Consider the following 23743-nt stretch of genomic DNA (forward strand, 5'->3'; position numbering starts at 1 on the left):
CCTCTGTCCATGGAATTCTCCAGGCAAGAATACTGGAGTGGGTAGCAATTCCCTTCTCCAGGGGATCTTCCCGACCCAGGGATCGAACCCAGGTCTTCTGCATTGCAGGCAGATTCTTTACCAGCTGGGCCACTGGACTCTGGTTAACGTAAGCCAGAAAGAATGGCTGAGGAGTATATTGAGCAGCTCTGGGGTATCCCGGGTGTTGTGGGCGGTGCAGATAGAACTGGCTTGAGCCAGGCACCGAATCAGGCCCATGCAGGTAACACACACAGCACTGGGGAGCTGCTCACAGCTCGATGCCAGATGCTGGGCTGGCCCCTAGGGTCTCACCCAGGCTGCCTTCCAAAGCAGACATGCCAGCTGCCAACCCCTCCCCGGCATTGCTTCTGCACAGAGCATTGCCTTGCGCATCAGTTTCCAACATTGACTTGGGGCACGAGTCTCATCAGCCACGTCAGACACACTCTAGCTGAAAGGGAGCCTGGGGAAGCCAGCAGCTAGCATCTTTGCTCTAGAGTGGGGTTGGGGCTGTGTCTTGCTCGGCAGGAGGAACCCTCAGAGAAGAGGTTTCGGGGCTTCTCTGATGATTGGGGCAGACAGGATATCGACACAGAGGTTAAAAACCCAGAAAGGCTCAAAAGTCCTTTTTACTGCTGCTGGACAGTTTGGGTCAAGGTGGCTGTGATGTAATAACAAGTGCAGTTTTAGGAGCGTGCGGCCCTGGGGTACCACGGTCACGGTTGTGGGATGCCCTGAATCCCATCTGTGGCCCTACGACTCCAAAAGCACAAATCCAGAAGCAGCTTTTCCAGTGTGAGACAAGAGTCCTAGTCTTGAAGTGAATAAGGGTCACACAGAAGAACTGAGGAAACGGTGTGTGCTGGTGCCATAGACTTACCTAGGTGGCTTGTGTCTCCTGGGTGTAGTGTGTCCAATATTTTTGTCTCCAAATACGTATATACACATGTATGTTTATAATACGTGAAGTCTGTAAACAGACAGTCTTCCACATTGCCCCGTGACGGCAGACACTGCAGGTGTGGAGGGCATCCGTGGATTTTGGTATCCGTAGGGGTCCCAGAACAAACCTCTCATGGATACCAAAGGACAGCTTTATATTACTCAGTTCAGTTCAGTTGCTCAGTCATGTCCAACTCTGTGTGACCCCATGAATCGCAGCACGCCAGGCCTCCCTGTCCATCACCAACTCCCAGAGTTCACCCAGACTCACGTCCATCGAGTCAGTGATGCCATCCAGCCATCTCATCCTCTGTCATCCCCTGCTTCTCCTGCCCCCAATCCCTCCCAGCATCAAAGTCTTTTCCAATGAGTCAACTCTTCGCATGAGGTGGCCAAAGTACTGGAGTTTCAGCTTCAGCATCATTCCCTCCAAAGAAATCCCAGGGCTGATCTCCTTCAGAATGGACTGGTTGGATCTCCTTGCAGTTCAAGGGACTCTCAAGCGTCTTCTCCAACACCACAGTTCAAAAGCATCAATTCTTCGGCACTCAGCTTTCTTCACAGTCCAACTCTCCCATCCATCCATATATTATTATATATGTAAAATTATGGAAAGATGGAAATGTAGGCAATGATCTGAGCAGAGTCAGGTCCTAAGCCCATATAATCAAAGCTATGGTTTTTCCCATAGTCATGTGTGGATGTAAGAGTTGGACCATAAAGAAGGCTGAGTGCCGAAGAATTGATGCTTTTGAACTGTGGTGTTGGAGAAGACTCTTAAGAGTCCCTTGGACTGCAAGGAGATCCAACCAGTCCATCCTAAAGGAGATCAGTCCTGGGTGTTCATTGGAAGGACTGGTACTGAAGCTCCAATACTTTGTCCACGTGATGCGAAGAACTGACTCCTTGGAAAAGACCCTGATGCTGGGAAAGATTGAGGGCAGGTGGAGAAGGTGACGACAGAAGATGAGATGGTTGGATGGCATCACCGGCTGGATAGACATGCCTTTGAGCAAGCTCCGGGAGCTGGTGATGGACAGGGAGGCCTGGCGTGCTGCAGTCCATGGGGTCGCAAAGAATCCGACCTGGCTGAGCCACTGAACGGAAGCCTCCCTCAGACTGCATCACCGCCGCTCAACACAGCTGAGGACCCAGCGAAGGCTAACCTGGAGGTCCAAGCCTGCCCTCCTCTGCCCCCTAGTGGTGGATGAGGAACTTGCTCCCAGGTGCGTCACCGGTCCCTGCAACATCACTTATCTTAAACAAGAGCATTCGCTTAGAGGTGTTATTCAGACAGACCCCAAGTCAGGCTGGGAGCTCGGACACAACTACTTTTTTTAAATTATTGTTATTTATTAACTCTTCCCAGGAGCTGGATCTGGCGTTGAGATTACAGCCAAATTAGAGAAACGAATGTCCACAGAGACTCGGACAAGCTGCTGGTCTACAAGGGAATCTGCCTTTCCTTCCCAAGCACAGGCTCGCGGTGGGCCTCTGCATCACACAGAGGCTACCAGGGAACATGCTCTTAACTGGGATGGCAGGAAGATCCAGTGGCGGGGCACGCTACACCCCGCAGTGTGCTGACTGCGGGGCAAGAGTACCGTCGTAAGGGATGAGAACCCTCGCGTCTGTAAACACACACAGGGTCCAGACCCCCCTGTCTCGTCCTCTCTACGGGTCTCCTCGGACTTTCAGAAGAGAGTCCGCCGCCTTTCCGCCGCGGGACCCGCTTGCGATGTGGATTTCGATGGTGCTGCCGTCGGAACCTGGGGAGGAGGAAAGACTGTCACGGGTTGGTGTCAATGTCCGGAATGCCTTTTACAACTTGCACGGCCGTATTAAAAAGAGAAAAAAGAAAAATACACAATACGTCCACCTACGTGGGATTAAAGCATCCCAAAGGGCAGAGCAAGCCCTACAGAATCATCTCCGGCAACCTGATTGATGTCATGACTATACCCACCCCGCTCCCTTGCCTTGAGACACTCTCAGCCAAACCCTGTGGGTGCTGCAGAGCAAATGGAAACCAGGCCTGCTGACCCCCTGCAGCTCCGGGGCCCTGGGACTTGCACTAAATCAGGGGTCCCGCTATCTCAGCGCTCTGTGATGCTAGGAGGGTCACCCGGCCACCACTTTTGCACAATTCCAGGAGGTGCCCGGAGGCCTTCTCTTGCTAAAACTGAGAGTGGCCTTTTCTTGGATGATGCCATGTGGTTGGAGGAGGGGGAAGGGTGTAGGGAGCAATCAGTGGAATCAAAGCCAGGCATGACTTGCCAAAACTGTACTCCTAGAGGCCTGTTTAATCCATCCCAATGACACACCTTCCTCTGGATTCTGTGGGAACAGATGTGAGGATTATTCTCTCGGGCAGAAGTACCCAGGCTTGCCTGCTGTTGTGCCAGGTTCTAGGGTGTGTGTGTATGTGTGTGTCAGGAGTGAGCCATGGAAGACATAGGGAAGGGTGGCCTTTTCAGCTGTGTGTGAGGCAGGTGACTGCCCTTGCTGAAAACCTCCAAATCCCAAATTCTCTCAACCTATACACCCTACGGACGGCTGCAGCCTGTTCCCGTCATGACCCTCCGCTCGCTCACAAACTTCAGGCACAGGCTTCTTTACACCCAAGCTCAGTCCTGCCACAAGGCCTTTGCATGTCCCCTTTTCTGCCTATGAAGCTCTCCTGATGTTCTTGTGGCTCACTCCCACACTGCACTCAGGTCTCAACTCGAATGTCACTTCATTCTCAAAGAGGTGTCCTGGACACCTTGCTGAAACCAGTCTCCTGCCCTCTACAGATATGCCATTGTTCACAGCACTTCCTTTTTCCTTTCTTTTTTTAACTTGTTTAATTTCGATGACGTCCAGCATTTTTTTTTTTTTCCTTGAGTCGCTTGTGCTTCAAGTGCATTATTTTAAATCGTTTGTTTGTAGCTGTGCTGGGCCTTTGCTGCTCTGCGTGGGCTTTCTCTAGTTGCGGTAAGCAGCTTTCTCATTGTGGTGGCTTCTGCTGTTGCAGAGCACGGGTTTCAGTATTTGTGGCTCACAGGCCGAGTAGTTGGTGGCACACAGGCTTTCTTGCCCCGTAGCATGTGGGGTCTTCTTGGATCAGGGATCAGACCGGTGTTCCTTGCATCGCAAAGCTAATTCTTAACCACCAGACCACCAAGGGTCTGTCACAGCACCAGGGACCACCAAGGAACCGCTGGAGTCCTTCATAGTACTTGCTGCTCAGTACTTATGCTGCCTGGGCTTAGTTGCCCCGCAGCATGAGAAATCTTCCTGGCCCAGGGATCGAACCCATGTCCCTGGCACTGGCAAGTGGATTCTTCCCCAGGGACCACCAGGGACGTCCTTCAGTTCTTTGTGATTTTCATTCTGTCTCTGCCGCTAGAATGGAGCATCTCAGTGGACAGTGCGTTTCTCTCTCTTAGTCGCCGTAGTATGTGTGGCCCCTGACACACAGAAAGTGCTCCATAAACAAATGTGAGATGCGTAAATCCTGTGGGGTCGCGGCCTTGAAACAGGGGAAGGCCACACGGGCCCCTCTGAGCAGTAAGACACTAATGTATCAAGACAGGCAGAAATGAGCCCTATTTAACACGTGCAGAGTTTTGGAGAATACTCAAGGAAGAGAAGAGAGAGCCTCAGGGGTGTAAATACCTGGAGAAGGCTGAGATGCAGGGAGAGGCCACAAGTACGACCAAGAAAAAGCAAGTGTGTGCTTGCAGCATCCCCACGACCACCCCACAAAACCCCACGGTTTCGTAGGGGCCTCCCAAGGCAGGATGAAGATATGTCCGGGGGGCTCTAGGTCAGAGTAGGTCACACCAAGAGTGATGAGCCCCCAGAGAGCAGAGGAATTTAGAAGACGGGGGTAGGGGGGGAAGGCTCACATCAACGGGCATGGACCCTGCAGCCCCATCTCAGGAGAGTCCAGGTTGCCCGTCAAGAGAGTGGGAGCAGCCATTTGGCTGGAGTGGAAAACGTGCTCCTCCTGGAGGCCAGGCAGTCAGTTCAGTTCAGTCGCTCAGCCGTGTCCAACTCTGTGACCCCATGGACTGCAGTCCCAATTTGCAGTTATTTCGGGGCCAAAAAAAAATAAAGTTTCTCAGTCTCCACTGTTTCCCCATCTATTTGCCATGAAGTGATGGGACCAGATGCCATGATCTTCGTTTTCTGAATGTTGAGCTTTAAGCCAACTTTTTCACTCTCCTCTTTTACTTTTATCAAGAGGCTTTTTAGTTCACTTTCGCTTTCTGCCATAAGGGTGGTGTCATCTGTGTATCTGAGGTTATTGATATTTCTCCTGGCAATCTTGATTCCAGCCTGTGCTTCTTCCAGCCCAGCGTTTCTCATGATGTACTCTGCATAGAAGTTAAATAAGCAGGGTGACAATGTACAGCTGCCTTGATGTACTCCTTTCCCAATTTGGAACCAGTCTGTTGTTCCATGTCCAGTTCTAACTGTTGCTTCTTTATCTGCATATAGGTTTCTCAAGAGGCTGGTCAGGTGGTCTGGTATTGCCATCTCTTTAAAAAATTTCCACAGTTTGTTATGACTCACATGCTTAAAGGCTTTGGCATAGTCAATAAAGCAAAAGTAGATGTTTTTCTGGAACTCTCTTGCTTTTTTGATGATCCAGCAGATGTTGGCAATTTGATCTCTGGTTCCTCTGCCTTTTCTAAAGGCAGATTGAACATCTGGAAGTTCACGGTTCAGTATTCCTGAAGTCTGGCTTGGAGAATTTTAAGCATCACTTTACTAGCGTTTGAGATGAGTGCACCTGTGAGGTAGTTTGAGCATTCTTTGGCATTGCCTTTCTTTGGGACTGGAATGAAAACTCTGAACTCTGACCTTTTCCAGTCCTTTGACCATTGCTGAGTTTTCCAAATTTGCTGGCATATTGACTGCAGCACTTTCACAGTGTCATCTTTTAGGATTTGAAACAGCTCAACTGGAGACCAGGCAGCTGGGAAGACGACTTCCGGTTCCAAAACCACATTCCTGCTGGAGGCGCTTCACAAAGGCTTTGATTTCTCACAGGGTCACCCCACACTGTTTACCCTCACATCCTGAGCTCGTGGGAACTTGTGTGCAGTTTCTGTAGTTCTTGCAGAAAGACCATGGCCTGGAGGGTCACACAGTGGCTCGTGATCAAGGTCTCAGCTCAGCACCCACCCTCGTGACCTGACACTTTGGGGCATGCTCCACATCCTGTGGTTTTTCGTTTCTCCTAAGTTCTTGCATCCTTCGCTGTCCCCTCGGGCTCCTCAAAGGAGACCCCTTCTTGCCACAACCACTCTGTGAGTCTCAGATGCCAGCACCGTTGCAGATGACCCCTGACCCCCCAGGCCTAGCCCAGCCTGGGCTGAGCTGGTCTGCTGTCTGCACCGAGCGCTTTCCAGCATGTCTGACTTTCCACGGGCTTCTCGTCTGGGCTTAGAAAATCAAACAAGGCCGTGGTGGGTGTGTACTCATTCTGCATCGGTGCTGTGTGAATACCTGAGTGTCCTTGCAGGAAGTGCAGCTGCTGGTGACCTCACAGTGCCCAAGGGCTGGGCCTCCTTCCTAGCAACTTCCAGCAGTGAGCTTTGCAAGTCCAGGCAGGCTCTTGGGAGCTTCCTGGCTCTGTGCAGACCTACCATTTGGGGAGGCATGTCATCTCTTGGGCCCTGGGCCATTGTCCTTGGATTCCTTGACACCTCAAAGCCCTAAACTGGCAACCCCAACCAGGAGGTACGGAGCATAAGCTATACAGAACGTGTGACACCTAGCCTCGCATCCCCTTCAAGCTGTGGAGTCATCTTCAAGGTTTAGCCAGCCTGACAGATTGGAGGCCCTGGGGTCTGTTAACTCCCACACTCCCTGGGCATTGGGAACCCATGGAACCACCAGGAGTTATGTGGACTGCATGTGGGTGGCAGGAAACAATCTGAGACAACAAGATGGATGAGACAGAATAGAAACGTGGAAGGGAACGGGGAAGCGTGGGAGACAACAGGGAACTCTGAAGATCAAGGGAAGATTGTGCAAAATAGAACCGTGTGGGGGGAAAAACACAGATGAAACAGGGCATGGAGAGAAAGACAAGGCATTGTGAGAGGGACAACTGCAGAAGAAGAGCAAACTGCAAGAGGGAGACGAGCGATGATGAGGGGGAAAGAGAACCGGGGGAAAGCGTGGGATTCTGGAGAGACAGAGGAACTTTTGGAGCCACAGAACTGTGCTCAGAGGACACAGAGAGATGGGAGAGAGAGAATCGTGAGAAATGCTGCTGTGGGAAAGGATAGGAACTTGAGGGAGAGATACAGAATTGTCAGAACAGAAAATTACGGTTACTAAAAGGTATACGTGAAAGGGTCTGGCTGCTCGCCGTTCAAAAGCCAATAAGCGGGCCAAGTTGGTGGAAAGGAAAACTTTGCTATATTTCAGATGCTGGCAACTACAGGGGAGAGTGGCAGACGTCTGTCCAAAGGCCAACCCCCGACAGGCAGGGGGTGAGACACAGTTGGGGGAGGGGGTACATGCAGAAACAGTACAGTCACCTCTGATAGTCATCTTCACTGAGAGCAGCACCGTGGTTGTTTTAGGTACAGATAATCTTTACTTCCTGGGTGCACGTGTTCCCATGTCTTTGCGGTCAGTTCTTGGAATTGTTGGCAGCTCAAGACCTGGGTACAGTCGGGTCATTGTGTAGTTAACGTTTCCACCTGGTGTGTTTTGGTATCTATAAGACAGCTCACAGGAGGTGGCTCAGAATACTACCTATAGCCCCTTCAGAAAGAACTAAAGGCCCTTGTGTGTATGTGTGTGTTAGTCACTCAGTCATGTCTCTTTGTGACCCCGTGGACTGTACCCCACCAGGCTCCTCTGTCCACGGAATTCTCCAGGCAAGAATACTGGAGTGGGTTGCCATTCTCTTCTCCAGGGGATCTTCCCGACCCAGGGATTGAACCCGTGTCTCCTGCCTCGCAGGCAGATTCTTTGCCGTTTGAGCTACAGTGGATATCTCACTACACTTAAAGAGTACATTATTATTATTTGGTCTCCTTTGACAGTTTTCCTTTGTTTTTAGCATTTCTCACCTCTCTGATTAAACTGATTCTTTGACTAAACTTCTCCACCAGCAGCAGGCAGGCAGAGAACATAATGGAATGGTGGGCGGCAGTGGGCAAGGATCATACAGTCTTGCTTTGTTTCATTTCAGGGGAAGTGTGTGGTGGGAGAGACTGGTCGTCGTGAAAAAGAGGGTTAGGGGAGCCCTGGAAGATTTTTGCCTAAGAATGAATAATTTGAGGATGAATAGGCAGTTGTGGAAAAGAAAAAAACAAAAATGAGAACACAGAAAATCATAGAAGAATAAAATGGCAGAAGAACTGAAATGTGGTCAGGAACAGAACCCTAGGAGATAAAATGGTGATACGAGACAGACCACAGACAGCAAAGAGCTGTGGGAAAGTGAAATTATTCGAAAGAGGAATTCTGGAATGAAACAGAAAGCTGTGGGAAAATGGAGAGTTGTGGGCAAGACAAGGATTATGGGGAAGAAAGAAAATTGTGGGAGAAGTGTAGCATTGCGGAAAAGACACGGGGTTGGAGAGAGAAGTAGGAAATTACGGGAAATAGAGCTTTGTGGGAAACACAGGGGATTGCATGGAGAAGGAGGAAGAATGAAAAAGCAAGGGATTACTGGAGAGATGGGAGGGCTTGTGGGAAACCCTGATTCTTTACAAAGATGTTCCTCGTATTCTGAACTCAAGTTGTCATCAGGAATTATATACAGATCCTCTCACTGTGAACCGTCGCCACAGTCATGAAAGTGAAGTCGCTCAGTTCTGCCCGACTCTTGGCGACCCCATGGACTCCTCCATCCATGGAATTTTCCAGTCACTAGGTTAGTCCTACGAGCAAATGTAAGCGTTCTATCTCTGCTCAGAAACCTTAACTGGCCTTTTGCTGGCTCCAAGATAAAAATGCAGAATCTGTAAACACCCCTTGACGGATCTCTTCCCCACCTGCCTCTCTCCAGCTTCCCACTGCCAAACTACATGCAAGTTCAGCGTTTATTTATTTATAAGTCTTTATTCCTAAATTCCCCTCATGATACTTCTTAGAGACGCTCACACCCCAGCCCCCGCCTCAGCTAAAATGGTGTTGATTGGGTTGCAAGCGCTCAAGGAATATTTGTTCAAAATCCGTTGACTTTTCTGTTAAGTGGTAAGTGCCAGACACCGCGTTAGACACTTAATGACGGAGGCTTGATGGAAGCCTGTCGGCCTGGAAGTGAATCCTAAAGTAGCAGATAGAGGCTTAAGGATATGATAAACAGGTCAAGCTTCGTCCTAACAGTGCAGATGGGGAGAGGCCTAACCATACTTACCGCTTCGAGTTTGTGTCTCTGGGTTTTTCTCTGACATGTAACAGTATTTTCTGTTTTATGGAAGCAAACTGGCTGGAAAGGAGAAAGGAAACACGCCCGAGATTAAGGCAGCCTTGTCTCATTTCCGAGATTACCACTTTACTCAAAAAGGCCCCTGGTTCCTGAGGGTTCTGGCCTCAGCATACAGCCTGTGGTATAGACACAGGGGTCTTGTATGTGGGAGTCATTCTCTTTGCTGACTTGTACCCACATCTTTAACTGTGGTGTTAGATAAGACCCTTGAGAGTCCCTTGGGCTGCAAGGAGATCCAACCAGTCCATCCTAAAGGAAATCAGTCCTGACTTCACTTTCACTTTCAAGCTTTAAAGAAGCATTATTTGGGCCTTAAACTGATACTTTCATCCTCTATATCAGTTGGGTTAATGGACATAACCCCAAATTAGAGGAAAAGTGAAAGTGGAGTCGCTCAGTCATGTCTGACTCTTTGCGACCCCATGGACTGTAGCCCACCAGACTCCTCCGTCCATGAGATTCTCCAGGCAGAAGATTGGAATGGGTTGCCATTTCCTTATCCAGGGGAATCTTCCCGACTCAGGGATCGAACCCTGGTCTCCAGCATTGTAGGCAGACACTTTACCATCTGAGCCACTAGGGGAGTCCAAATTAGATGAACAGGAGTTGAAAAAGAGGACCGATATGAGGACCACAGTGCAAGAGTCTTGAAATGAAGAGGACAGAGTGGAATAGCCAGTGATGGGCGACCTGCATTTCATCTTAAACGCCCCCAGATGAAGTGGACAAACCAAAACTGCATGTAAAAATCTCCAGAGGTCAGGCTGCCTACTGTTCATTGTCTTACAGCACACGTCAGCGCCGGGTGAGAGATGACCGTTTATCTCAGCCTCAGAATGTCATGCACCCCAAGGCAGAGCTAGTGATCATTAGTGCTCAGTAGTGGGAAAGGGACGATCCCCTGGAGGAGGGCATGGCAACCTGCTCCAGTATTCTCACCAAGAGAATGCCCATGGACAGAGGAGCCTGGCAGGGGTGACAGTCCCTGGGGTCACAGAGAGTTCAACAGGACTGAAGCCACGTGGCACGCAGGCAGAGGAAAGGCACCATGGTCATATTACAAGGAGAGGTGAGTGACGAGCTGTAAGATTAAGGTGGTCCCTTTCCACTCATGCCCTGAAGCTGGTTCCAGAAATCAGGGCAGAGAGCCTCCTGGTCATTGACAAAGGAGTTCCTGGGGAGCCTGGGGCCCCCAACCTAGGCCTGCCTCTACCCAGAGGCTCTTACCGTCAGAAAGCAAGCTCAAGGCCTCATCAGAAGTGTGCGCGCCGCCTGGCAGCTCCTTCTTGGGAGCGGGGCCTTCCCCGTGCTCGTGGGGGCCCCCGGGGGATGGGGGAGCCCCCTCGGTGGCCGAGGTGGTCATCGAGTCCCACTGGATCTCCTTGCTGGGACCTGGAAGTGTCAGGCGGCAGCCCGTCCAGCCGTAGAAGGCCAGGGACAAGAGGAAACCTTGGGCTGGATTCAGGATCCCCTGGAAGGGAGGAGAAAGAGACGGCATATAAGTCAGGGTGCTGACGGGCATCGGGGCTCATGGGGGTCACTTTGGTCCACAGGGCTGGCCTCAGCTGGGGCACGTCCTGTTGGCTAGTTTGGGGCAAGAGAGAGATTGGCTTGGAGGTGCTGGGCCTTCAGAGGTGCGTGGGGGACACAGGAGACCAGCGGGGTGGAGAGGAAGGTCCCGGGCATCACCCCAGCAATGTGGGTTGTCTAGAACACTTGATATTTATGGACAGTGTTCCAAGGGATACCTCCAACTCTGTGGCTTTCTCACTTTGCAACATTTCTTCCAGAGAAATTCCCAGATATTCTTAGTCTGCCTGAGAAGTTTGAGACACTTGCCAAACTGACTTACCAGAGTCACATGCGTTTAATAATGATGCTAACACTGAACGCACAAGCATTTAATTGAGGACACGGTGCGCCTCTCCACTTGTTTACTTGCTAAGTGGCTTCCAACTCTTTGCAAGTCCATGGACCGGAGCCCGACCAGGCGTCTCTGCCCGTGGGATTCTCCAGGCAAGAATATTGGAGTGGATTGCCAGGCCCTCCTCCAGGGGATCTTCCTGACTCAGGGATCAAACTGGGGTCTCCTTCATTGGCAGGTGGATTCTCTTACTGCTGAGCCACCAGGGAAACCCAGGCACCTCTCCACTAACAGCTACTTTATGGAGTTTTTGTAGTGGAGACACTATACTGGAAACATCGAGAACAATGGATCCGTAAGCTTTCCACCTGATTATGGTGGTGAGTTTCTAGGCAATATTGTTGCCTACATGTGTGATTAGGTGGTTGAAATGAGTATAATCTCTACATCCTGCATTTTTCACTTATGAGATTTCAGAATTGTTATATTTTACATTATCATTTTCAACATCTGCATACCATTCCATCAAGATCAAAGACAGTGATTTACTTAACCATTCCCTTTTATAAAAAAAAAAAAAATGTGGGTTGTCTACAATGCTTTATATTTATGGATAGTGTTCCAAGGAATACCTCCAACTCTGTGGCGTTTTCAGTCTGAAACATTTCTTCCAGACAAATTCCCAGATATGTTTAGTCAGCCTGAAGGGTTCGAGACACTTGCCAAACTGACTTACCAGAGTCAGATCCATTTAATAATGATGCCAACACTGAACGCACAAGCTGGCTCATGGACCACAGCCAGATAAGGGGGCCCCCGCAACCTCTTCAACTCACTGCATATTTAAATAACACATAGATCATACTTCTCAGTGGTTTTTATCCTGTCTGGGTTTTTTTCTTCTTCTTTAGGAAGTACATTTAAAATCAAGATTGACCTACCATCATGAACCACGTGGTCTTGGCTCCATTTCTGACCTGTTTCAAAGAGCTGCTGTTGATATCTGCTTGCATTTCAAGATAGAACAAAAGGCTTTCGTTGATGACATTTGAGAACCAGCTGTGAGACAGAAAATGGGCCACAGGTAAACAGAACATGCGATATTCTTCTTTTTTTTTTTTTTTTTTTGCTTATTTTTAATGGGAGGATAATTGCTTCACAACATCATTTTTTATCAATGCCAGAGGTCAGGGGACATGTCTGCACCCATGACTGTTGAGTCACTCCATCATGTCTAACTCTTTGCGACCCCAATGGACTGTAGCCCATCAGGCTCCTCTGTCCGTGGGATTTCCCAGGCAAGAATATTGGAGTGGGTTGCCATTTCTTCCTCCAGGGGATCTTCCCAACTTAGGGATCGAACCCACACCTCCGGTATTGCAGGCAGATTTTTTTATCCACTGAGCCACCTGAGAAGCCCCAGGGAACATGTCTCCCAAGACCTAGAAGTCTGGGAGGGCTGACCAAATAGCTGCAGGAGAATTAGACGAGAATTAGACGTCAGAGATGGCATCCCCCTCAGCCAAAAGCAGAGACCAAGAGACCCTCCCGATGGTCACAATCAACACCATGTCAGGTGGAAGGTTCTAGCACACGTCAAATAGCCCAGAAGTCATTCTTCCTTTGATGAGCAAGCTGACGTCTTAATGGAGACCAACACGAACCTTGATGTTTTACGTCGGAAATTTCTGACGTTAGTGTCGGCAGGTCAGTGAAGTTGGAAATGGCAGGCTCGGGGTATTTTTAGAGGGAGGTAACTCACGGCTCTCCCAGGAGAATGTCCAAACCAGCCTCCTCCCATCAGATAAATTATTAACCACCAACGTGTGCCCTGTCTTGCAAAGCACTCTGTCGCTGCAGCAAAGGGCTTTCTGATTTGGTGCTCGTCACAGGTCTATTTGCACAGAGCAAACCCACCTGAAATGCTGGGGCAGACTGCCTGTGGGGGACAGGGTAGGCCCACTGAGGAGATGAAGATTGCTCTATACCCTTCTTGGTTTTTTTTTTTTTCAGTTGTTTTTTGGCTGTGCCACACAGCTTTCAGGATCTTAGTTTCCCGAATCAGAGATGGAACTCTTGCCCCATGCAATGGGAGCTTAGAGGCCTAACCACTGGACTCCCTGGGGAGTCATGGTTTCTGTCCTTGTTGCCCTGAGCTGTGAGTCATCACACAGACACGGGCCATTGCCCCTGTGTCTCATCAGACACAGGAATCCTGCTGTCAAGACAAATGCAGGGACTTCCCTAGCCGTCCCAGTGGTCAGAACTCGGTACTCTCAGTGCAAGGGATGAGGGTTCAATCCCTGGCCGGGGAAGTAAGATCCCACCTGCCTCACACTGCAGCAATGACCAAAAAAATTAATTAACTAAAAAATAAAACAAAGATGGATGCAAAAATAAAAGATGGATTTAGAAGGCATGATGAAGCATTTGATTTGAACGTTAACCCCTGGCAATGGGACAATACTCTGGAGGCAAGTGGTTGGGATGTGACCACATTAAAGTGAGGATTTTCTGTTCTTAGGGATTCTCTATAATTTGAGTGGAAGTGAATTTCTTTCCAGAAGGTTACGGCTGTAGACTGGCCTTCCTGTCTGGACAGCATTGCCTCCAGGGCCATCTGGACAAGCCTCAGAAGGTTTTGTCTCCCAAGACTCTGCCTCTGGAACTCAGGTCACACTTGGGGAGGCATCTTACAAGTGGTTTGCATTTCACCTCCCAGTGACAGTTTAAAGAAACAGAAACACATTACCAAACGATGAAAACCAGCATTATTTTGAAGAATCGGGTCTTGATCATGGCTCCCATGCGTCTCTCGTTCTCCGTGTAAATGCCTTGTCTTCCCTTCAGTAAGGAGGCCACTGTGGAGAGCAGAGGGGAATGGTGTGTGATGTTCATGATTTGCAAAGGCCAGCAAACCCGATGGGACCCCGCAAGTCACCCTGGAGAGCAGGAGGCAAGATACCAGCCATGCCTCTCTCACCACTGCATGGGGCGGGGCGGGGCCCTTCTCAGACACTCGGGGGGAATACATAGCTTTTAAAGGTTTACTTTGAAGTCTCTGTGGCTTCCCTGATAGCTCAGGTGGTAAAGAATCCACCTGCAATGCAGGAGACCCCAGTTCGATTCCTGGATCGGGAAGAGCCCCTGGAGAAGGGAGAGGCTACCCACTCCAGGATTCTGGGGTTTCTCTGGTGGCTCAGCTGGTAAAGAATTTGCCTGCAGTGTGGGAGACATGGGTTCAATCCCTGGGCTTGGGAAGATCCCCCTGGAGAAGGGAGAGGCTACCCACTCCAGGATTCTGGCCTGGAGAATTCCTCGGACTTTATGGTCCGTAGGTTCACAATGAGTTGGACATGACTGAGCAACTTTCACTTTCACTTTTGAAATCATTTAGATTTATACAAGATATAAAGAGATAGCAGAGTCCCCATATAGCTATACCCAGCTGCCCCCAGTGTTAGCGTCTTCCACAACCACACGTTGGTCAGCATGAAGAACACAATGCTGGTACAGTGCTGCTAACTACACCCCCAACTTTATCTGGATTTTATTCATTCAGGACCTGTATTTTTAACAGGTTATACTTTTTATCTTTATAACAAAAATTATTTTATAAATATAAAATATAAATATGAAAAATTATTTTTATTATAAGAATAATTCACTAGGGGACTTGTCTGGTGGTTCAGTGGTTATAAGATTCCATGCGTCCAACACGGAGGGTGAAGGTTCGATCTCTGATCAGGGAACTATAATGCCCCATGCTGAAAAGTGTAGCCAAAAAATTTAAAAATAATAATAATTTATCCTTGATTTCTTTCTTTCTTTGGCCAAGACTCTCTGCATGTGGGATCTTAGTTCCTCAACCAGGGATTAAACCCAGCCCCCTGTGCAGTGAAAGCATGTGAGTCTCATACTTGCTATTTTAAAATGTTGAAAGAGTTAGCATTCCTCCTCTAGACAAGCTGAAAAATATAAAAAAAGTTTAGAAAAAAATTAATAACCTATCATCCCCCCAAAGACAACTATTAGCATCTTACTGTATTTCTTTCCAGTGTTTTTTTCTACACTTTCTTTTCCTTTATTTGACGTAATTGAATCACTATTTTTTAATCACTATGTTTTAATGCAGTAGTTTTAAAAAAGCTGTATTTGGCTCAGACAGTAAAAGCATCTGCCTAAAATGCAGGAGACCAGGGTTCAATCCCTGGGTTGGGAAGATCCCCTGAAGAAGGAAATATCAACCCACTACAGTACTCTTGGCTGGAAAATTCCATGGATGGAGAAACCTGGTAGGCTACAACCCATGGGATAACAAAGAGTTGGACACGACTGAGCGACTTCACTTTCTTTCTTTCTAATACACTAGGGGGGTTGTGTGTTTTTCAATTTTTCTTGCAGTAGAGTTGATTTCCAAAGTTGTGTTAGTGACAGGTGTACACACACTGGTTTTCAACGCAGATATGAAGAGAGAGACCCAAAGAGCCTTGGTGATGTCTCCCTAAGTAGCAGAGCATATCGCTTAAAGTTCTGCAATCCAGTCGATCCTCCAGTGACCTTTCTGCGGAGGTGTGTTTCTTTATTCTGATTCTGCCCGTGAGGGACCCACAGGGCAAGAGGGGGCTGGAGCCTTGCCCCAGGGCTCGTCTCCTCAAGGATGGGGTAGGGGGCTGGAATGCAGGCCCCCTCCTCTGGGTCTGCTGACTCACCTTCTTGCCCAGATCTTTCTGGTGCCTCTGACTCATGTCCTGTGGGCCCCTTCCTGCTTCCTGCCCAGCTGGGAGAAGACACAGGCCCAGACAACACGGGGATAGCCCTGTCCATCTCCGCCCCTCGCCAACGGCTGACCTTTCCTTTCCTCTCCTGTTCCCATCTCCCCCTCCGCCAGGTTTCAAGGACACTGGGTCTTTGGGGCACGCCAAGGACAGACCCAGGGTGAGTCCAGGTAGAAGGGAAAAGTCCACAGGTCCCTGAGCCGTGCGCTAACAGATGCTGGCAAAGACTTCATCTAGCCTGTGACTGAGTAGGCTTGCTCCCTGTCACTGATGGAAGCCCACTCACTGTCTCCAACTCTATTCTGCTAGTCTCTGCAGGATGACAGATGAGGTCAGGGACCCAAGACCTGGGGCTCATCCCCGTGGCCTCATCCCCAGGGAAGCTTCCCTGCCCTTTACCTGCAGTTACTGTCTTTCGGAATAGGATGGGGTTGCCCACGAGGACCAGTAGCAGCGGCAAGTACGTGGTGATGTAGTGGGGGATGGCGTGCTCCAGGCCCCTCTCGCACCTGGTGGGGGGTGGGGGGAGAGAAAAGCAGAGGCATTCCGCCACAATGAGGCTTTACCTGAAATAACCCGCTGCTTTATCTGAAAGCCGAGATAAGAGGACCCAAGTGCTAAAGGGAAATGCACAGATCACTTCTGGCTGCAGGAAGGAAACCTGACTCATCTCCTCCTGTCTGTGGACAAGCAAGTCAGTCACAGAAGGAGAAGGAGGCTCAATCACAGTTCTGTCTTGTCTCAGAAAGTGGGCCGCTTTTCAAGTTGCCCGCTGGAAAAAAAGTAAAGACAGGAGAAGATGGGATGGTGGATGCCCACCCCCACCACAACGCCTCTGTTGGGACCCCTGCAAAGAAAACACACACAGTTCAAGCAAGACAAAGGTACTCAACAGACTAGTTAGGGCTCAGCACTTTACTACGTGCTAGGCCTGGCTGACATCATCAATAAGATCCAAGCTCTGCCCTCGAACAACTGAAAACACCTGAGCTTCCTATTTCTCAGGACACTTGTTCTCAAGGTGACCCATAATCATTTTGGCGGTTCTTTTCAGAAAGAAAGACAGGAATGTCTACTGATGGGTTGGGAGACTCATCCGTCAGCAACAGGACATGGTGGTGTGCCACACACAGCTATGTTACCAAGGCTGGGAGTGTCACTGAACAAATGCGTAATGTAGAGAAAGTGGGAAAGGGGGAGAGGGCATCCAAAGGAGAAGTTGCTCAGGTCCGACCCCAGATGAGGTGGAAAACCAGAGGAAGGTGCAGCCCTGGAGGCCCGGGAGGACGGCATGATAAAGATGCCGGTGCTGTCATCAGTATGGAGTGCGCACACCAGAGATGAAAGTGGCAGGAGAATGCAAGAAACCAGGCATGAACAATGCAGTGCCCACCTTTTGTTGCCCTAAGGATGGCAATACCATGTGAACATGGTACGTTCTTTTTTAAATGAAGCTTTCTTCTCCAGCTGTGAAAGCTAAACCATGGTCTACAAGGGCTTGAGGGGAGAAAGGGAAACAGGAGGAACAAAAGATGAGATTCAAATGATGAGGGACAGATGAGTGAGGATGGGAGCCTGCACAGTGCTCTGAGGATGCAAATGATGAAGGGTGGAGATGATGAAGGGTGGAGATGATGGAGGGTGGAGATGATAGAGGGTGATGATGATGGAGGGTAATGATGAAATTAAAAGACTTACTCCTTGGAAGAAAAGTTATGACCAACCTAGATAGCATATTCAAAAGTAGAGACATTACTTTGCCAACAAAGGTCCGTCTAGTCAAGGCTATGGTTTTTCCAGTGGTCATGTATGGATGTGAGAGTTGGACTGTGAAGAAAGCTGAGCGCCAAAGAATTGATGCTTTTGAACTGTGGTGTTGGAGGAGACTCTTGAGAGTTCCTTGGACTGCAAGGAGATTCAACCAGTCCATTCGGAAGGAGATCAGCCCTGGGATTTCTTTGGAAGGAATGATGCTGAAGCTGAAACTCCAGTACTTTGGCCACCTCATGCAAAGAGTTGACTCATTGGAAAAGACTCTGATGCTGGGAGGGATTGGGGGCAGGAGGAGAAGGGGACGACCGAGGATGAGATGGCTGGATGGCATCACCGACTTGATAGACGTGAGTTTCAGTAAACTCCGGGAGTTGGTGATGGACAGGGAGGCCTGGCGTGCTGCGATTCATGGGGTCGCAAAGAATTGGACATGACTGAGTGACTGAACTGGACTGAACTGAATGATGATGGAAGATGAGATGATGGAGGGTGAAATGATGGGATGATGGAATCTGGACATGATGGAGAGTGGAGGTGATGTAGGATTAGATGATGAAGGTTAGAGAAGATGGGATGGTAGAAGGAGAGAGGACTGATGGAAGGTGGAGATGATGGAGGGCATTTTGAAAAGACCCTGATGCTGGGAAAGATTGAGGGCAGGAGGAGAAAGGGACAGAGGATGAGATGGTTGGATGGCATCACTGACTTGATGGACATGAGTTTGGGTAGATTCCGGGAGTTGGTGATGGACAGGGAGGCCTGGTGTACTGCAATTCGTGGGGTCACAAAGAGTCAGACACAACTGAGCGACTGAACTGAAAGATGATGGAAGGTTGTGATGGTGGAAGATGAGATGATGGAGGCGGGAGATGATGGGATAGAGGTCAGAGATTATGGAGGGTGGACATGATAGATGGTGGAGATAATTATGGAGGAGATGATGGAGGTTAGAGACGTGTGAAGATGGAAGTTGGAGATCATGGAGGGTGGAGATGATGGAGGCTGAAGATGATGGGATGATGGGATGGAAATGTTGGAGGGTGGGGATGATATAGAGTACAGATGTTGGAGGATGAGATGGTGGCCTACGAGATGATGGAAGATGGGCATGATGGGGTGATGGAAGGTGGAGATGATGGAGAGTGAAGATGATGGAATGTGGTGATGATGGAGGGGGAGAAGATGGAGTTGGACATGATGGGATGACGGAAGGTGGAGATGATGGCATGGTGGAGGGCAGACTGATGGATGGTGGAGATGGTGGAGGGTGGACAGGAGGCAGATGAGATGATGGTGGCTGGAGACTATGGAGGATGGAGATAATGGAGGATGGTTCTGTTGGAGGATGGAGATGACGGAGGATGAAAATGATGGATGGTGGAGATGATGGAGGGGGGGATGATGGGATGATGGAAGGTGGAGATGATGAAAGATGAGATGATGGAAGGTGGAGATGATGGAGAGTAGAGATGGTGGAAGACAAGATGAGATGATGGAAGTTAGAGAAGACAGGATGATGGAAGTTGCAGATGATGAGGCTTGCAGGTGGTGGATGTTGCAGATGTTGGAGGGTGGGGATGATTAAGGGTGCAGATGTTGGAGGGTGGGGATGATATAGGGTACAGATGTTGGAGGATGAGATGGTGGCCTACGAGATGATGGAAGATGGGCATGATGGGATGATGGTGGGTGGAGATGATGGAGGTTGGAGGCGATGCATGTTGGAGATGATAGAGGGTGGGGATGATTGAGGGTGGAGATGTTGCAGGATGAGATGATGCAGAGTTAAAATGCTTCAGGGAGAGGCCTTGTGTTAATCTTGGAGCACCTGGGCTCAAATAAAACAGCCCCAGGATCCGATGGGTGGAGGTGAGTGATAAAGATTCTCTTTCCGATTAAGTGCATCCCTCTGTAACAGCTGCTAACTCTGTCTTTGTCCTTTTAAGGCTCCTGGGGAGAGCAGATTATTTTGAGGGGTCTACACAGAGCCCTGGAAGTAGTCACAGTTGACAAGGCAATAGGACTGTGGAGACATTTGAGTGAGCAGCTGCAAGAAATTAAGAAAGATGGGGAGAAACAGTCTACACCACAGGTCAGCAATTTTTTTCTCTAAAGGAACAGATAGGAAATATTTTAGGCTTTAGAACCTACTAGTAGATTTGAGTCAAATCTACTCAACTCTGATGGATAAAGCAGCCATAGACAATACATACACAAATGGGTATGGCTGTGTGCCAATAAAACTTTATTTACAAAAGCAGGCAAAGGGCCAGATCTGTATTAAGGGCCCGATCTGTATTAAGGGCCGTGCTGTACTGATCCTTGGGTCTGTGCTGTGCTGTGCTTATTCACTCAGTTGTGTCCAACTCTTTGTGACCCCATGGACTGTAGCCCACCAGGCTCCTCTATCCATGGGATTCTCCAGGCAAGAATACTGGAGTGGGTTGCCATGCCCTCCTCCAGGGGATCTTCCCAACTCAGGAATTGAACCCAGGTCTCCTGCATTGCAGGCGGATTTTTTACTGCCTGAACCACCAGGGAAGTCCAAGAATACTGGAGTGGGTAGCCTATCCCTTCTCTGGGGGAACTTCCCAACCCAGGAATTGAACTGGAGTCTCCTGCATTGCAGGCAGACTCTTTACCAGCTGAGCTACCCAGAAAGCCCCTCCCTGGGTCTACACCCCCTTAAAATCACCAAGAGACCGTGTTCAACCTCTGATTTTCAGTTTTCCATTAAAATGTAGAATATATCTCCTTAGAGGGAACTTGAGGTTTTACAAATGGTAAAGGGCAGGGGTTCAGACTCAAAGAAATGTCTGAGACAGTTTCAGAGGCCACATCTCCCAGTGTGTGTTCAGAAGAGCACAGGATGGAGACATGAAAAAAAGGTGTAGACAGCAGAGGCTGAAAATGAGCTTTTCTAAAAGCAACACTTTGAGTCTCCCAGACATCTGGAACTCAGCCCTGGGATGTTCAACTCACCTGCATGCCCAGAGGAAGCTGGTTTGAAGGATAAAAAAAAATCAAGAGCGGATAGGAGGGAGCCATGCCCATCACAGATATCTAGGGAGAAGAGATGCACCCCCAGCTCTGATTGTGCCTCTGAGGTTGTTTTTTTGTTTGTTTGTTTAAACACAGCCCTCAGTACAGATCCAGCCCTCCGCCTGCTTTTGTCAATAAAGTTTTATTGGCACACAGCCATGCCCACTTGTGTGTGTATTATCTATCGCTGCTTTACCCATTAGCGCTGAGTAGTGAAAGTCACATAACGTCAAACTCACCATTCTACAGTGAACAAGTCAGCGGCATTTAGGACATCCATGGTGCTGTGCAAGCCCCACCTCAAGCTCTGTATCCACACTGGGCACAGCACTGACCCAACACACACGTGACAGGCAGGAGCAGGGGACCCTGGCCGGCTCAAGGAGCCAGGCAGATGCTTGCAGCTGCACGGATCCTGGACGAAGGCCCGCCCACCCATGTGGGGTCAGCACCCAGGCACGTCCTGCAGGAGGACGCCCCACGGGGGTTGGGCATCGGGGGGAGCCCCGGCTCACCTGGCCACGGAGGGATAGTACAGCATCAGGGCACCCTCCACGCTCAGCAGGGCGGCCAGGCCCCAGGTCATCAGGTGGTACAGCAGGATTGTGCTGGGGGAGGGAGGATACAGGTCCAGAACCTCAGGTCCAGCACCTGCCCGGCCTCGCACTCTGCGAGCAGTGGTAAAACACATGCAGAGCAGACTCTCAGCAAACAGCCCCCTGATTGTGCCTTTGAGGTTGTTTTGTTTGTCTATTTGTTTAAACACAGCCCTCAGCACAGATCCGGCCCTCCGCCTGCTTTTGTAAATAAAGTTTTATTGGCACACAGCTGTGCCCACTTGTGTATGTATTGTCTATGGCTGCTTCACCCCTTAGTGCTGAGTAGCGAAAGTCACATAACATCAAAGTCACCATTCTACAGTGAACAACTCAGTGGCATTTAGGACATCCACAGTGCCATGCAAGCCCCACCTCAGGCCAGTTTCAAAACATGTTCATCCCCCTAAAAGGACACCCACACCCATTCAGGGGTCTCTCCCCATCACGCCTGCACCCCCAGCCCCTGGCAACCACTCAGCTACCACCTCTCTCTATCGATTCACCTATTCTGGACATTTCATCCAAGTGGATGTGTAAAAAGTGTGGCCTTCTGTGTCTGGTTTGTTTCCCTTAACCTAAGGCTTTCAGGGTCCGTCTAGGCAAAGCTATGGTGTTTCCAATAGTTATGTATAGGTGTGAGAGTCGGACTATAAAGAAAGCTGAGTGCTGAAGAATTGATGCTTTGGAACTGTGGCATTGGAGAAGACTCTTGGGAGTCCCTTGGACTGCAAGCAGAACCAACCAGTCCATCCTAAAGGAAATCAATCCTGAATATCCTTTGGAAGGACTGATACTGAAGCTGAAACTCCAATCCTTTGGCCACCTGATGCGAACAGTTGACTCATTAGAAAAGACCCTGATGCTGGGAAAGATTGAGGGCAGGAGGAGAAGGGGACGATAGAGGATGGGATTGCTGGATGGCATCACCGACTCAATGGACATGAGTTTGAGTAAGCTCTGGGAGTTGGTGATGAACAGGGAGGCCTGGCGTGCTGCAGTCCGTGGGGTCACAAAGTGTCGGACACAACTGAGCAACTGAACTGAACTGAACTGAACTGAACTGAAGGCTTTCAAGATTGACAGGAGGGATAGACATTTCAGGTGCACAGCAAGAACACCTTGCCATTTTGATTGTGCCTTCTTCCTTTTGTAAAAATGAGCTGGCCTAATTCCTCCTAGGGACCTCGCTCCCCCAGTAGCAAGGGGTTCCCAGCCTCTGTCCTTCCTGAAGTCATCTCGGTACCTAACGTGCAAGGGCCTTAATGCTCAGTCCAAACCACAAGGAAGGTCTCTGAGAAATGGGTGGCCATCTGACATTCCAGGAGAGCAGGGAAACTTCCCATCTCTCTCCACTGCCACTCTTGATCATTCCTGGCAGAGTTGATACTCTCACCACCCCCATCCTTACAGCCTTAACCATCCCCATCCTTCATCTCTGTACACCCACACACGCCACCCTGTCCCCCCGAAGGAGCAGAGGCAGTAAGCCTTGCAGGTGATCCAGAGAGGTTCAGAAACTTGCCAACAGTCACTCAGTGACTGAGGTGCGTGAGTGAGGGTCAGGAACTTGAACCTACTGGGGCCAAGGCACTAACCACTATGTAATTCCTCCTAGACAGCCCCCTCTCCAGCTCCAGAATTCTTGGGCTCTGTACTTAGCATAACACATCCATACATACTTCTTAGAACTTCTTCCTATACCTTTAGATACCACCAGAATCATGCCAACCCTTTTTTAGTATCTGTCCAGTTCCAAATATGAAATTTACTGAATTACATATTTCCACGGTTTTAAAATCCTCAGTTTTGGGGGGAAGGGGCACCTGGAAAATATTTTGCTATTTTTTCTTTATATATATGTATATATAGTTGGCTTACAATGTTTCAGGTGTCCAGCAAGAATACCTTGCTGTTTTGATTGTGCCTTCTGCCTTTTATACAAAAACGAGCTGGCATTAGATGTTTCTTGGTGGAGTGCCCACTGAGAGGTTCTGACGGACTGTGTCTCAGTTCAGTTCAGTCGCTCAGTCATGTGCAACTCTGTGATTCCATGGACTGCAACATGCCAGGCCTCCCTGTCCATCACCAACTCCCGGAGTTGACTCAAACTCATGTCCTTTCAGTCAGTGATGCCATCCAACCATCTCATCGTCTGTCGTCCCCTTCTCCTCCTGCCCTCAATCTTTTCCAGCATCAGGGTCTTTTCCAATGAGTCAGTTGTTCACATCAGGTGCCCAAAGGATTGGAGTTTCAGCTTCAACATCAGTTCTTC

At 49.3% G+C, this 23743-nt stretch overlaps 1 protein-coding gene across 1 annotated transcript in view; it reads right to left on the reverse strand.

Moving 5' to 3' along the window:
- Positions 1-2637: 2637 nt before the first annotated feature.
- The window catches only part of LOC128071026 (G-protein coupled receptor 143-like), a 29576-nt gene continuing 8470 nt past the window's right edge, over positions 2638-23743 (reverse strand). The window contains exons 4-9 of the mRNA XM_052664021.1: positions 21388-21540; positions 16457-16566; positions 14032-14140; positions 12221-12338; positions 10643-10886; positions 2638-2732 (exon numbers count right to left, since the gene is read on the reverse strand). Coding sequence (XP_052519981.1) covers positions 2638-2732; positions 10643-10886; positions 12221-12338; positions 14032-14140; positions 16457-16566; positions 21388-21540 — 829 coding nt within the window. The remainder of the gene's footprint in view (positions 2733-10642; positions 10887-12220; positions 12339-14031; positions 14141-16456; positions 16567-21387; positions 21541-23743) is intronic.

The sequence above is a fragment of the Budorcas taxicolor genome, chromosome Y (genome assembly GCF_023091745.1).
Source record: "Budorcas taxicolor isolate Tak-1 chromosome Y, Takin1.1, whole genome shotgun sequence".
In the NCBI taxonomy this organism is placed as follows: domain Eukaryota; kingdom Metazoa; phylum Chordata; class Mammalia; order Artiodactyla; family Bovidae; genus Budorcas; species Budorcas taxicolor.